The 17,434-nt window shown below is 34.3% G+C and overlaps 1 protein-coding gene across 1 annotated transcript in view; it reads left to right on the forward strand.

The window, feature by feature from the left end:
* Positions 1-17,434, forward strand: part of Oamb (Octopamine receptor in mushroom bodies) — a 117,382-nt gene that overhangs the window by 91,186 nt on the left and 8,762 nt on the right. Inside the window, exons 3-4 of the mRNA XM_083103016.1 lie at positions 3,973-6,528; positions 8,719-11,021. Coding sequence (XP_082959142.1) covers positions 10,761-11,021 — 261 coding nt within the window. The 5' untranslated portion in view covers positions 3,973-6,528; positions 8,719-10,760. The remainder of the gene's footprint in view (positions 1-3,972; positions 6,529-8,718; positions 11,022-17,434) is intronic.

Below are 17,434 nucleotides of genomic sequence, written 5' to 3' on the forward strand. Positions count from 1 at the left end.
ATTGAAAAAAATTTATTTTACTTTTATATTAATCTATTATATGATTTCGTAATTTTGTAGAGAGATACCTTTTTCTCGAACGCAACTGTATTTAAGAAATATATTGAAGTACATTGACGCTTTTTTTGTGTCTAAGCTTTTAGAAAAACTTGAGGCGTGTTTCTCAGCGAGATATTTTTTTAAAAATATACATTAATCGTTCCCATATCTCAATATTGATTTTCACCGCATGTGTTTGTTGTACTTTATACATCGAGATTTTCACGTTTGACATCTATTATTAATCAGCGAAATATAATTTCGCGCGACTTGTGCTTTCCTTTCCATTTTTCTCCGGAAGAACAAACTTTTCCAGACCAGATACGAAGAAAGAAAGAGAAAGAGAGGGAGAGAGATTCGATCCTGATATCGAAGCTGCGTCGAATTTATGCCGGATCGAGAAAGCGAATCTTACGGTAAGATACGAAGGGAAAAATTTATGTACGCCACCAAAATGAATGGAAAGATACCGGCGTGGCAAGGTAACGTTCCGGAACTTTTCTTCGATGGATGTAGCAATTTAAAGTTTTCGGACTCGTTAAACAGCCTCGCGTTACTTTAGCACCGGCATGATTCCGATGAAGAGCTATGTCACGTGCCGATTAAAAGTCAATCTCTCGAGAAATTGCACCGAGTTAGAGACAGTTTTCTATCGAGTTAATTTTGATTATGAAAATTGATTTGGCGCTCGAAATTTTCGTAAACTACTCGTCGAAAAATAATCGCGTGATTCATATTTTGCTAATCGTGGAAAATACAGAATTTCTTGCGATTTTATATTTAATTTTTTTATATAAATGGCTCTTATCATAATTAACATAAAAATTATGAAGATAATAAAATAAAATAAAATAAAATGAAATAAAATAAAGTAAAATATCTTATACTTGAACGATATGATTAGAATAGATCGAGCTTCTCGCGTAAAATACCCTTCTTTGCGTCCTTTAGAGTTTCATTTCTGGTTATAAAGACGCGCTTTTTAACCCTTCGGGGTTTCATTTCTGGTTATAAAGATGCGCTTCTTAACTCTCCGACAGTTTCGACCTTCTGTAAACATAAGAACGGATGAGGAATACGTAGTTCTAGTATATATTAAAGACTGTGTACATGTAAAAGTATAATCATCCTCTTTCGCGCACGCATCTTCGCATAAAAGACCGTTTCTCTTTTACAAGCCAACGTACATGCATACATGATGAACGTTGCGCTTACTCGAATGTTCTGGAAAGCTTCTCACAGTGCAGCATTCTCCCTTATGTATATTACGCCATTCGAGTTTAAATATGTTTATATATATCCTATTTTTACATTGCATATAAATATGAAATTGTATTTTTTAATTCCCTTTTCTTTCGAATTATTATTTTCTTTCCTTTCATATTTACTTATATTTTTTTAATATTATGTTATTTTAAAAATAACAAAATGTATGTAGGCTAAGCCCATAAGTGCACATGTGCTAATGAATTTTTATTATTTTAATGAATAAATATTATATCACGCTGGACAAATATTATAACTTTATAGGCGTGATATAATATTTCAATAGCTGATATGATGGAATATAATAAATAATAATTCTAATACATATAAAGGAATCATGCAGAGAGATTCGCAAGAGAATGAACATCAAAGAGTCAACGATAAATGAGTGAAAAGAGCTTATATATAATTCTTTATACACATTTACGTGAAGATAAAGGGCAAATGTTAATTAATAAACGGAATACTCTTGCTGGCTGCAAGTCGTTGCATTGCCTCTCTCCGCATTTCACTGTTTGCTGTCTCTGCAGACATATATATGTGTTCAGTATAGCACGAACATTTCGCGTTTTTACCGCTTTCTATTTCTTTCCTTCTTCTTTCTGTTTATCATTTAATATTTTTCACTGATAATCCCTTTGTCATATTTGTTACTGCGCATTTTGCACACAGATAAAAAAAGGATTAACAGCCACGTACATGATTCTGCTTTTTACGTGAAATTTTTTTTATGTCGATAAATATAGAAAAAAAGCAAGTATCAGTTTTCTCCGAGTTTCTTTGTGACTTGTAATTAGCGAGCTCTCTGATCTATATTTATGATTTTAAAACAAGAATGAAAATAAAAGTAACAAGAAAAGTTCAAAAGAAGTAGATCTTAAAAAATTTAAGACTTTATATTCTTCCCTTTTTTAATATATCAGGGATTAAAGATGAAATAATGTGAAAAATAAAAATCGTACAGATGTATATTTTACTATAAAAAGTAATAAAAAGTTTTATTATAAAGAGTAAACTTATTTCTGTAATTTTATATGAGATACTTTTGTGAGAGATGTGTTATTATTTTAAATTATTTAAAAGCATATATGCACCAATTATTAACTACGTCATTAATATTTTTTTTATTGTACATGCAGTTATACACGGAAATTTTCTGTTGTCGTCAGATTCTATCTTCGAACATTTTCAATGAATTACGTCAAACGTTCCTATCGAGCGGCTGTTTCACTTGGATGCACCAGGTGCTGTTGAGATGTACTCAATTGCAATTAAAAAAAACGAAGAAGAAGCAGGATTTTATGTAACCTACTTACAAATAAGATGAAGGCACACAAGGACAAATTATATCATACATAATACGAAAGATATATTTTTATAATATAATTTTTATGATATATATATTTTTTTATTAGATCAAGTGAAAAATTAACATTGGAAATATGACCAAATTATGAAATATTTAAATGTATAAAAATGTATAAATATAAAAATATTTATCCTTTTATATATGACGTGAAATATGAGTAAAATTAGACTGACATGTGCAATTAAATGCGAAAAACTAAAATTGTAAAAAATTTATGTCGCATAAACATGATTTATCACGAGTATTCGTTTCTAGCGAAATACGACAATTTTTTATTTTTATTAGAGTTTTTATTAGAATTAATTTTTATCAGACTTAACACGTATAGTTTCTAAATCAAATTGTCGAAAGAAATCATTTGCATCGCTCGCAATTTTCGAAGAAAGAAACAAGCATAATGATACCGATTGTAGCAATAATAGACCAATCCGCGTATATTTCGTATTTGAGTGGCAGTTGTCATCATCGGTTTTCCTTTTTGCTCGCCCGAGATTGTCCATTCATCTACGTTCAATTCCATCTAGTCTTTGAACCGAATTTTCTATCAACTTTGCGCATACCATTCCATTTCTGGTATATCCGATTTGTTTTGTGATAGCATCGAACTACTAAATTTATTCAGACTTTCAATAAATTTGAAGATTGTATAATTATTGTTGGAATTTAGACGATTACTTTTATTGCAAAGTATTAGTTATGAGAAAATAAGAATAATTAACAACCTTAACATATTTGAGTAATTTAATAATTAAATTTAATAATCAAAATTTTTAAAATTTTAATTCATTAATTTAATATTCTACAACATTCACAAGTTTTTTATCTTAAATTTAAGTAAATAATTTTTATATTGTGTGCAGATATAAGGAGAAGAGACAAAAGATAATATATTCAATTTAAATGGAGAAAAAAATATCAATTTAATTATTTTAAAAGCAACTTCTTGAAAAATTTAGACTCAAGAAATTTAATTTTACTCAGAGAAATTTAATTTTAGACAGAGAAATTTAATTTTACTCTATCCTAGAATACTTTTTAAGTATTACTTTATTAAGTTCAAGGCTCGAAGAGAGAAAAATTTTATTTTTTTTTTTCGTGATAAAATTTATTCCGTCAAATATATCCTTTCCCCTGTCGAGAAAACACACACAACTAAGTAACAGCTGAATAAAATTTTCTTGTAAGTGCAACCTCGTTATCGTTTACTTCGGGCTGCCTCGTCGATTGCAGTCGTCGACAGTTGATAGTCAATCCTTACCATGGTAACAACGAGATTTTTCTCATGCTTTCTTTTGCAGACGCTGTCGTTCGCGAATGGAATGAGCATGAGGGCGGAATAAATCATCGGGAAACCCGTGGGATGCATTACGCGCGTTACTTCGAGAGGGTCTCCTAAAGCAACCGTAGCAAGACCGATCGAGCGAAATAATGCGATCGAAGCGCATCAAGAAAGCAGCGCTCTTTAGATTGCTTAGATACAGACAGTGCGCCAGATGCCGGAAGATAACTTAGCGCATCCAGTAGTATCTAAAGCGATAAGTGTCGACGAGAGTAAAGAAAGAAGGAGCGCACACACATATACACATACACACACACATACACCCACATACGCATACGAGAGCACACGAGACTGATCGCGATCGTGGCGACGATCGACGAGCGTAATTTCACTTCACTGGCTGTGATTTTTACTCTTAGACTCCGATTTTCAGAGGCTTAATGCGCGGAAATCGTTAAGACTGATCAAATTAGACTCCTTTCACGAGGGACACGCGAGACTGGAACATTATCGCCGCAATTTGTGACATCGATTAGCTCGATCGTTGCTGTACTTTGTCGTGTGATTGACACTATTATAAACTGTATCCATATTATAATACTGTAAACACTAATCGCGATCTAAATGTTACCTATATTCTTTAAAGACCAGTGAAGGATAATTAAGACGAAGCTAATCTCATCCTCGCAAAGGTGCGTTGCAAGAATCAAGTCATTGAATCCCTTGCATTTATTAGTGTCATCGTAGAGCGCATTGGTTGTATATAAATAAGGAGGCAAGAATTGCCTTCGCGGAGTCGGCAAACTGCCAAGCTCGGAACTGCATTGTCGGTTAACGATCACGAAAGCAACGCGAGCAGAACACGATCCATCGAGGAAACGCTCGTCGGATTTATCCGGCGTGCTTCAGTTCGCGTCTAATCACGTTCGACAACACGCTCTCGATTACCTTGCAGTGTTCTTTCTCTTTCTCTCTCGTCGCCGCTGTTCCTGAAAGTTAGCGAATCCCTTGGAAAAATCGCGAGATGTTCACGCAATTCGACCGAGATCTACGATAACTTTGGCCGCGTCGAGCGGAGAAGCACTACTTGACGAACCCGGAGAGGGAGAATTCGTCGGCATTGAAAAGTTTGAGTGGCACTCGGATCGTCCAATAGTTGGACCGGGCTTAAAATTATTTCGCCGCATCGACGAGAAGGATTATCGCGTCGTCAATATCGTTGTAAAGCCACTCGGCGATTTCAAACGAAATCGTGAAATTTCGCAGCGTTTTATATCCACGGATAGTGGAACAATAACTGAAGGGGATTGACAATTAAAAAGTGCAAACGCAGTCGAGAGGAAGTATCAGAAAAAGAGGCGGCGAGCTGAGGAGCATTTTAAACGTTTGGATTGAGAGGGAAGAAAATTGAGCGGCGGAAAAGAACGGAGGACAAGGTAATTAAGAAAGAGAGAACCGATTGGGGGTCGAAATGTGAAAAAGGATTTGAACGGATAAGTCGACTGATGTTTAAACGCGGAGAAATATAAAGGACGAGATCAAAGCGAGATTTTCGTCGGTGTTTTCGCGAAAATATATATGAAATGTGATTAAAATTGGAATTACCGAAAATTAGGCCGCTTAAGACCGAAAGCCGACGCTAATTAACGCGATTTCCTCGGATTATTTACACCGAATTTCTCGCAGGAAAATGTGTCTCATTTTTCGGCGCATTTCGAAGGTGCTTCGACGAAATTAGACTATCAAAAACTAGAGCGAACGTTAAATTATTTAAATAAAAGCAGTTTTTTTTTGTACAAATGCTTCTAAAGTGAAAATTAAACGTCATCATAGTGTTTTTATTATTTAAATCATTGTCGAGGATAGATAACGTAATAGCTGGACTTCCGCAAAACTGAAAAGTGACAGTAGCTGCCTCATTGAAGATTCATCCGGTGTTTTGCATCCCCCGAAGAGTAAATCGCTATCAAGCCCGAAGGGATCGTTGGGAATTCACTCGGTATATCAGATCATCGGCGCAGATGAGATGTAATTAAAGAAAACCCGCAAGAGTGCGAACGAACGAACTGCGAAGAGAGATAATTGAAAATTCATGCGGCGTTTTAGCGCCTCTCTTTTTCGCCAAAAGAGCGAGAGAAAATAATTGCCAGTTTATTGGACCTCTTAATCGATAGCCTAAGAAAGAAAAAAGAGAGAAGAGAAAGAGAATCTAGGCAGCAAGAGGGAGAAAAAGGAGGAAAAAGCACACTTTCAAGAGACTGACATAACGGAATTAGCTTAGAATATCCGATCAAGATTGGTTGAATTAAAGATTCAAGCTACTTCCGCAAACTTGAATTACAAAGTGCAAACGAGGGCGAGCCATCCAGTCGACGAGCTATCTAGTCCGGCGTTTCCTTCGATTCCGAGGAAATATATAATCCGACGAGCGGAGGTAACGAAAGAGTTAAGGAGAAACGTCGTCGAACGGAGGGAAGCTACTCGCAGCTAAATCTAGCAACGCGCTCGATAAGTAGGAGACGAATCGTTTGTGAAGATTGTTGAAGCGGAACAAGAAGGATAGCGCGAAGGGAAGGTAAGGAAACGTTGAAGGCTGAACAAACGATTTCAAGTTTCGCGTCTACTTTTTCTCGGTAGCGAACGATCGTTGGAAAGAGAAGTAACATTTTTCGTTTATTTCTTTTGGCAAAAGCGACCGTGGGAGATACGACTCGATATCGATAGCTTCCGGGAGTGAATGAACCGCCCATGCGCGCCCGAAAAAAAAAGCAGCTGATCGTCGAAGCGAGGGAGGCACGCGGATTCGATCGATGAGATTAATCTACCGGGATTTGCCGCGGGAAATTTTCAGTATCAATTTGGTGTCAATTCACCCCGCGTTCGTCTCCGAACGCATCAGCGAACGATCGCCGGAGAAAATTCGCGGCAAAAATTCAGCTCTCGCGATTCGCGGTGGAACGTGATCACACTTCCAGAAATCTGCCGACGATCTGGCATCTTTTCAGTTAACCTTTCGCGCGCGCTTCAATAAAAACTTGCGAAAAGGCAGGAGGATTGTAGGGATAGATTGCAATTTCCGGTCGACCGCATAACAGCAAATTCATTGCACCAGGAGGTGTAGGGGAATCCCCAGTAGGGACGATCAACGCGCGCGTAGATTGTCCTGAATCGGGATTCCGAGATAGGAACACGGATTTGTTAAAGATACAACACATACGTTCAAGATCACATTCTATTTCTTCACTCGTTGATACGAGAAGAAACGTCAATGATAATTGAAAGCTTGATTCGCACTTTTGTCCATTTTTGTGATTGTCGGAAGAAATTAAACATAATATCGCGAAAGATCACAGGATCGGCAAGGATGGGAATTTTCGTGCGAACTAAAGCGATTCGAGAATTTAATTTGAAGTTTATGAGAATAGGAGAAGAATAATTTAACCTTTGTCCTTCCCTCTTTTTCTGGGAGATTATCAAACATAAAACGAGAGTAATTCGATTTTTACATCCGAGAGCGTAACGAGCAGCCGTTTATACACGTTGAGATTCTCTCGGCACGATAAAAAACGGCGATCGCGGGATAGAGATTTTCATTCAACGAAGATTATATGAGATATTCGTCGTTAGGTTGAGCGAGAAGCGCTCTCTCCCGCTCGCGAAGCAAGCAGCAAAAATTGCTGCTCCGTTCAACGCTTGCTGGCAGAAGCGAAATTTAAGAGAAAAATAATTTTTCACTCTCGCGGCAGTCACGTAGCAATCACACGACCGTAATTTGTCTGCGCGAATCGTTCGATCGTGTCCGTTCAAATGTGAAAGTTCAAAGCGTTTCGTCTCATCTACAAAGACCCCGATAAGAAAATCGTAGTACGTTCTTAAGCAAACACGAAGGGAATTCATTTGACGACGGGAAATTTTATTATAATTATTATAATTTTATTTATTATAATTTTATTATAATTTTATTATAATTACTAATAGTGAGGGCAGAAAAGACACAAAGCGCAAGCCCAGGAAATGAATGAAAATCTCTTCGTTTTAAAATTCTTCAAGTACCTAGAAAAAACATTCTTGTTTTGAAAATATATTTAGTTTTAACATGGAAATCTTGAAATGAGATTATATCGCGTTAATTAAAGAAAAATATAATTGCTTGAATAATTGCTTATCTGAATGAAGCCATTTTATGTAGTTCAATCAAGAAAAATATATTCTTATGATTTAAGATTTAATTTTCTTGAATGGAAAAGAAACAATGTTAGATAGAAAATAACATTTTTAAATCAAAGATTATAATTTTCTTAAAGTAGAATTAAATAATTATATATTCTTGAGGTGACAATTATAATATTAAAATAAGACTGTAATATTGTTGAAATTTAAAATTATTAAATTCTTCTAAGAAAATTATAAATTGTTGCGTATATACGAAACAATGAACGCGTTAGTTTAAGTATATAAGTTTTGATTTGACACTTATTTTTTTTCTGTGTAGAAAAATTTCTTACATGTCTTTGGAATTTATATCGTAGATATATATATATATATATATATATATATATATATATATATATATATATAGAAAAGTTTCTTACATGTCTTTGGAATTTATATCGTAGATATATATATAGAAAAATTTCTTACATGTCTTTGGAATTTATATCGTAGATATATATATATATATATATATATATATATATATATATCTACGCGAGTAAAAGATGTGCAATTAAGATTTCAAGAAATCGCTATCGATTTATACCAATAGGATTAGCTTCCTGGAAGGATCAAACTACCCCTTATTTTGAGAACGAGATCGAGGAAGAAGGCAGTCAACCGATCGTTTCGAGGTCGATAAAATTCAAGAAGAGAATACCAGTCAACGACTGTGCTTAATAGAAGCGACGACGCTGTTTTCAATTCTTGGTGGGATAACGTCAATCTTTCGAGCGGAATGAACATCGGAAGACTTCTGTCGGATTCGATTTGGTAAGGAAAGACGGAGGAGGAGAAGGAGAAGTACCTCCCGTCACGAGAGGGTGAAGCCGCAGGAGGAGGAAGAGCTACGTTGGATGGGTATGTGATCGTTGTATGCGTGGCGGAAACGAAAAGTGCAGTCGAAGCAATACAGGGAAGCTAAAGCGATCTCCGGAGCAGAGATTGCAACCTGCTACTACTGTGAGAAGGGGAAGAAGGACGAAAAAAGAAGGGAAAAAACCGACAACGATCACGACACGCGCGACATTTGCTCGCTAAGATACGTTTCCCTTGTTGTACTCTGCCGTTTCTCTTTAGGAAAAGGCTAATGGACTGTGACACGTGGATCGTGCGACAATGCGGAGTTTCGTGTTGACGTCGGCGATCATAGGGCGATTTTATCGCACGGTTTCTGCCGAGAATCACCCCCAGCGGGAACCGTTTCCGCGCAAGATAGCATTGAAGTATCGTTTATAGAATCGCGATAGATTCTTTCATTCGATCGACATAATTTCGGGTATAACCGTGTCGGCGAGAGAAGGGACGCGTAGGAAAAATTCCGGACGAGGGCGGAATAATCAAGAAGTTATCAGAAGATCGAGGAGATTCCATCAAGATCCTGGAGTGAAAGGTGCTCCTGATAAAGAGAAGAGTACGCTTGAGAAAGCAATGTGATCTACGAATTCATGTTGATGAAATTCGAGAGATATGATGTGTCTCGTTGATGTAGATGTAAATCGCGATAGTAATTCGCAAACGATGAGAAGACGCGAAGACGAGTGAACTGCAGACATTCAAACAAACAGACTGTCATAGTTCGCTAGTGGATTCGACGCTGTCTAAAACACTGTCTACTCGTTGTTTAAAGGCCACGTAACGTTAGATGATACCCAAGGTGCACAACGCAAACGACCCGAGAGAAAGAGAGGAAGAGAGAGTGAGGATTATCGATTATCCGAAACAACGTGATCGCGTTCGCGACCGCGAAACTAAAACTACCAGGATTGCACAGTGTATAATCAAGTGTGTCTCGTGAACGTGTCCGACGTGCGTATTAACGAGTTTATCCGATCGTAATTGTGGAAATATCGACGGGAATTCATATGGAGGATTGGTCCTCAATTAACGGTTGTGTTCAACGAAAGTCACAAATATAATCCCCGCGAAACAAAAATATCGGAAAGAGAAAACAGGTGTAATAATTTGCGTAGTGTAATAATTAACAAGTGTAATAATTTACATCGATGCAAAAATAAGGATATCTCGTTTGACGAATCCGACTATCATTTTTAATAATCCAGCGATGATTTTGAAATAATCCAGAGAAAGAAAAACGATCCGTGTAATTTTGTTCTAAAGTAACGATCAATCGAGATAAAGTAATGTAAAGTCACGTCAATGATGCGTAAGGTGTAAATTGATGAAAAAAACAATTAATCGATCAAATAACTAGTCAATAGATTAATATACGAAGAAAGCGCGGTTGTGTGTCCTCGAGTCCAAGGACTGTGGGAAAACTGCGAGCGTCTTCAAGTTCTAGTCCCGCGACTCGTCGAGTGAATCAATCAACCGTCGAGAATCGCAAAGACTTCATCATTATTGGTGATGCGAAGAATCTAGTGAAAACCGCGAAGATCACAGAGTGATAATTGATAAGTGCCGTTGTACACCTTTGACGAAGGAGGACTTTGATTTCCTGATTATGGCGATTCAAGGTGTTTGGCGCGTTCTTTCCGATTCGCATCTCTCATCATCGTTGTCGTGCACAAAATCCTGCGGAGTCCTTCGACAAGATCGCACGGGCGCATCCGAGGACCGCGAGAGTTAATTAAAATGCGAGAGCTGAACGCCACCGCATGCGCTGCTTTGCACGAGGGCGTCGAGTGGTCAAGCCTGTGGAACGTGGTTACTCTAATCGTCTTGGGTATTGTCAATATCATGGTGGTGGTAGGTAACGTCCTGGTCATATTGGCCGTCTACTGCACCAACAAGCTGAGGAACGTGACGAATATGTTCATCGTGAGCCTGGCTGTTGCCGATCTAATGGTCGGGGTCGCCGTCTTGCCATTCAGCGCAACCTGGGAGGTCTACAAGGTAAGTTCTTTTCGTTCACTACGTGTTTGATCAATTGTGACAATCGCATCATGAATAGATACTGAAAGATGAAAGGACAGAATGCGATCATCAAAATAAAGGGTTCGATGCAAATTATTTTTTTCAATAAATGCCATCGTTGTTGTGTAAAAACAATGAAAAAGGATGATAAAAGAGAAATATTCGATAAAGATCCTTTATCGCGCCAAATATTCGTTATCAAATACCGTTATCATGTTTTATTAATGTACCGTTTCTGAATGGCATTCTGTGTTTTGAATTGCCCCGTCAAAATTGCATCTTGAATCGACGATAGTCACTTTGTCGCGATCAATAGTCCACTTTTCACACGATGATCGTGTATGTATACGTATAATAGCATCAGGCGAAGGCATTACGACACGTCGAGATAACAACGAGTTGATCATCAATGAAATTCTATTTATTGGTTGTTCGTTAGCGTGCAGTTTTCAACAGTTAGCGAGGTTTTCGACACAATCTACGTGTTTTCGCAATTCGAACAGAACGAATTTTACTTCACAATGTATCCACATGTGACATACGAGATGTATTCTACAATATCAGAGTAAACGAGAGAAAAATACAATATACGAACGTATATACGAGTACAACTTTTCCGATTTGAAATTAATTAGAATTTTAATTTGGGACTTTTAATCTAAAATCAATTTCAGAAATATGCATTTTATTTCGAATTTTGGTAACGCTTTCTTGTTTTTTATCCGTTCAATATTGCTACATGAAAAACTCTCAAAAAATTAATTTTTTTTAAATATTGATTACTCTATATATTTTTCTCATAGTTTTAAAATATCTTTTCTTATACAACAAAATTTTACATAGTAATAAGATATTATTCCAAAATCGTAATCTTTTCGAAGAGATTGTTACATTGTTAATCGCGGAAATTTTAATCCAAAAACAATTTTAGAAATGTATATTTTATTTCAAATTTTTGGACATTATAATTTCTTTTTTCCCTTCTCTCTCTACCTCTGCTTTGAAAAGCTTTCTAACCGTATAATGATAATCACATACCTTGTCTTTTATCCGTTCAATATGGCTACATGAAAGACTATCTTAGGTGACAGAAATCAATTTTTTTAAAATATTGTTTACTCTATATATTTTTCTCATAGTTTTAAAATATCTTTTCTTGTACAACAAAATTTTTTAGAAAATGATTTCACATAAGAATAAAATATTATTCCAAAATCGTAATCTTTTCGAAGGGATTGTTACATTGTTAATCGCAGAAATTTTAATCCAAAAACAATTTTAGAAATGTATATTTTATTTCGAATTTTTGGATATTATAGTCTCTCTTTTCCCTTCTCTCTCTGCTTCTGCTTTAAAAGTGTTTCTAGCGGTATAATGATAATCACATAAAATATATCCTTCGATCTGATGAAGCATTGCAGTAATGCTACCTTGTCTTTTATCCGTTCAATATTGCTACATGAAAGACACTGTCTTAGGTGACAGAAATCAATTTTTTTTAAATATTGTTTACTCTATATATTTTTCTCATAGTTTTAAAATATCTTTTCTTGTACAACAAAATTTTTTAGAAAATGATTTCACATAAGAATAAAATATTATTCCAAAATCGTAATCTTTTCGAAGGGATTGTTACATTGTTAATCGCAGAAATTTTAATCCAAAAACAATTTTAGAAATGTATATTTTATTTCGAATTTTTGGATATTATAGTCTCTCTTTTCCCTTCTCTCTCTGCTTCTGCTTTAAAAGTGTTTCTAGCGGTATAATGATAATCACATAAAATATATCCTTCGATCTGATGAAGCATTGCAGTAATGCTACCTTGTCTTTTATCCGTTCAATATTGCTACATGAAAGACACTGTCTTAGGTGACAGAAATCAATTTTTTTTAAATATTGTTTACTCTATATATTTTTCTCATAGTTTTAAAATATCGTTTCTTGTACAACAAAATTTTTTAGAAAATTATTTCACATAAGAATAAAATATTATTCCAAAATCGTAATCTTTTCGAAGGGATTGTTATATTGTTAATCGCAGAAATTTTAATCCAAAAACAATTTTAGAAATGTATATTTTATTTCGAATTTTTGGATATTATAGTCTCTCTTTTCCCTTCTCTCTCTGCTTCTGCTTTAAAAGTGTTTCTAGCGGTATAATGATAATCACATAAAATATATCCTTCGATCTGATGAAGCATTGCAGTAATGCTACCTTGTCTTTTATCCGTTCAATATTGCTACATGAAAGACACTGTCTTAGGTGACAGAAATCAATTTTTTTTAAATATTGTTTACTCTATATATTTTTCTCATAGTTTTAAAATATCGTTTCTTGTACAACAAAATTTTTTAGAAAATGATTTCACATAAGAATAAAATATTATTCCAAAATCGTAATCTTTTCGAAGGGATTGTTACATTGTTAATCGCAGAAATTTTAATCCAAAAACAATTTTAGAAATGTATATTTTATTTCGAATTTTTGGATATTATAGTCTCTCTTTTCCCTTCTCTCTCTGCTTCTGCTTTAAAAGTCTTTCTAGCAGTATAATGATAATCACATAAAATATATCCTTCGATCTGATGAAGCATTGCAGTAATGCTACCTTGTCTTTTATCCGTTCAATATTGCAACATGAAAGACACTGTCTTAGGTGACAGAAATCAATTTTTTTTAAATATTGTTTACTCTATATATTTTTCTCATAGTTTTAAAATATCGTTTCTTGTACAACAAAATTTTTTAGAAAATGATTTTACATAATAATAAAATATTATTCCAAAATCATAATCTTTTCGAAGGGATTGTCACATTGTTAATCGCGGAAATTTTAACCCAAAAACAATTTTAGAAATGTATATTTTATTTCGAATTTTTGGATATTATAGTCTCTCTTTTCCCTTCTCTCTCTGCTTCTGCTTTAAAAGTGTTTCTAGCGGTATAATGATAATCACATAAAATATATCCTTCGATCTGATGAAGCATTGCAGTAATGCTACCTTGTCTTTTATCCGTTCAATATTGCTACATGAAAGACACTGTCTTAGGTGACAGAAATCAATTTTTTTTAAATATTGTTTACTCTATATATTTTTCTCATAGTTTTAAAATATCGTTTCTTGTACAACAAAATTTTTTAGAAAATTATTTCACATAAGAATAAAATATTATTCCAAAATCGTAATCTTTTCGAAGGGATTGTTACATTGTTAATCGCAGAAATTTTAATCCAAAAACAATTTTAGAAATGTATATTTTATTTCGAATTTTTGGATATTATAGTCTCTCTTTTCCCTTCTCTCTCTGCTTCTGCTTTAAAAGTCTTTCTAGCAGTATAATGATAATCACATAAAATATATCCTTCGATCTGATGAAGCATTGCAGTAATGCTACCTTGTCTTTTATCCGTTCAATATTGCAACATGAAAGACACTGTCTTAGGTGACAGAAATCAATTTTTTTTAAATATTGTTTACTCTATATATTTTTCTCATAGTTTTAAAATATCGTTTCTTGTACAACAAAATTTTTTAGAAAATGATTTTACATAATAATAAAATATTATTCCAAAATCATAATCTTTTCGAAGGGATTGTCACATTGTTAATCGCGGAAATTTTAACCCAAAAACAATTTTAGAAATGTATATTTTATTTCGAATTTTTGGATATTATAGTCTCTCTTTTCCCTTCTCTCTCTGCTTCTGCTTTAAAAGTGTTTCTAGCGGTATAATGATAATCACATAAAATATATCCTTCGATCTGATGAAGCATTGCAGTAATGCTACCTTGTCTTTTATCCGTTCAATATTGCTACATGAAAGACACTGTCTTAGGTGACAGAAATCAATTTTTTTTAAATATTGTTTACTCTATATATTTTTCTCATAGTTTTAAAATATCGTTTCTTGTACAACAAAATTTTTTAGAAAATGATTTTACATAATAATAAAATATTATTCCAAAATCATAATCTTTTCGAAGGGATTGTCACATTGTTAATCGCGGAAATTTTAACCCAAAAACAATTTTAGAAATGTATATTTTATTTCGAATTTTTGGATATTATAGTCTCTCTTTTCCCTTCTCTCTCTGCTTCTGCTTTAAAAGTGTTTCTAGCGGTATAATGATAATCACATAAAATATATCCTTCGATCTGATGAAGCATTGCAGTAATGCTACCTTGTCTTTTATCCGTTCAATATTGCTACATGAAAGACACTGTCTTAGGTGACAGAAATCAATTTTTTTTAAATATTGTTTACTCTATATATTTTTCTCATAGTTTTAAAATATCGTTTCTTGTACAACAAAATTTTTTAGAAAATTATTTCACATAAGAATAAAATATTATTCCAAAATCGTAATCTTTTCGAAGGGATTGTTACATTGTTAATCGCAGAAATTTTAATCCAAAAACAATTTTAGAAATGTATATTTTATTTCGAATTTTTGGATATTATAGTCTCTCTTTTCCCTTCTCTCTCTGCTTCTGCTTTAAAAATCTTTCTAGCAGTATAATGATAATCACATAAAATATATCCTTCGATCTGATGAAGCATTGCAGTAATGCTACCTTGTCTTTTATCCGTTCAATATTGCAACATGAAAGACACTGTCTTAGGTGACAGAAATCAATTTTTTTTAAATATTGTTTACTCTATATATTTTTCTCATAGTTTTAAAATATCGTTTCTTGTACAACAAAATTTTTTAGAAAATGATTTTACATAATAATAAAATATTATTCCAAAATCATAATCTTTTCGAAGGGATTGTCACATTGTTAATCGCGGAAATTTTAACCCAAAAACAATTTTAGAAATGTATATTTTATTTCGAATTTTTGGATATTATAGTCTCTCTTTTCCCTTCTCTCTCTGCTTCTGCTTTAAAAGTCTTTTTAGCGGTATAATGATAATCACATAAAATATATCCTTCGATTCGATGAATCGTTGCAATAATCCTTGTCTTTTATCCGTTCAATATTACTACATGAAAGACAGTCTCAATTTTTCTAAAATATTGGTCACTCTATATATTTTTCTCATAGTTTTAAACTATCTTTTCTTATATAATTTTTATAAAAAATGATTTCATATAATAATAAAATATTATCTATCTAAATATTAATCTAAATATTATTTATCTCCAAATTGTAACCTTTTCGAAGGATTGTCATATTGTTGATCATAAAATGTACACTCGTTTGCCTTTCACGATGTGATAGAATTTTTTTTTACAATTCGTAGCATCATTCCTTTTGATCTCATCCTTTTCTAATGCGATTGGAAAAAGTCACGAAAAGACGCGATGGTTCACTCCATCTTGGTATCACCGTCGAACGAGATGTGCCGGTTAAGTGAGATTCGTGGAGGACGCAACAGTTTGCTGGCTTTTCCCTTTGGTGCTTCCAGCCTGAATTCCCGCGATGCTCGCGATATTTATGTGTGTGTGTATGTATGTATGTGTGTGTGCGCGCGCGTGCGTACAAAATGTTTGACGGAAACGAGTCGGTAATTGACGGCGCGGGTGTATGGAAGTGACACGAGTCTCTTTTAGGTCGAGCCAAAACGAGGTGCTCCATTTAGGAGCTGAAGTTTACACGACGATAGCGCGAGTTAGTTCCTCTTTCTTTCATTTTCTTCGCGCACTTATCATGATACGATTCTTTCTGCTCCGTCTGAAACGTCTCTCTTCCTTGCCCTTTCTCTTCCGGAGAAGGAATCGGTCGAGTGGCGCGGCATAAAGCGTTTCTCAGTCAAAGTCAAGAAAGAAAGAAGCAATAACGGGTATCTTGGACGCGGAGACGTGCGGTGCGGAGGAGTGCCCTCAATATCTGCATTTAAGGGAAGAATAACTTAATGTGATAATGGATGTAAATTTCTTAGAATATTCATAAACGCGAAGACGATCGTTTCGATCAAAGTATTTGCGGTGAAACGAAAGCGAATATCGATTAGCATTTTCCTGAAATTAGATATCGTTCAATTAATATTCCCCAAGCTTGTCGATAAAACTTATCTATATAGCTATTGTCTGCTGATTATATGATAAAATTGATTTTAATTAAATAATGCGTTGCTCAGCCAGGCTGAGAACAAAAGTAGAATCGGAACGGTTGCGTTATATACGTGCATGTGTATGTATCTATGTACATTCATAGACAAGCAAACAATAACGAGCAATTAATAAAGCTCTCTCTCGCTAGCTGCTGATAACGTATTCAAGGTTTTACTTGGCAACTAAATTTAAACAGATTTCCTTGATTTAAATGGACGTGAAGAATGTTATTCGCAAATCTTTTGATATCTCCACAAAGTTTTTTATATATACATATAATGCTATTACTAGCAATACATTTTTTAATATTTTATTTGATTGAG

The sequence above is a fragment of the Camponotus vicinus genome, unplaced genomic scaffold, assembly GCF_025532165.1.
Source record: "Camponotus vicinus isolate PSW18456_S1 unplaced genomic scaffold, iyCamVici1.0 SCAF_1, whole genome shotgun sequence".
NCBI lineage: Eukaryota > Metazoa > Arthropoda > Insecta > Hymenoptera > Formicidae > Camponotus > Camponotus vicinus.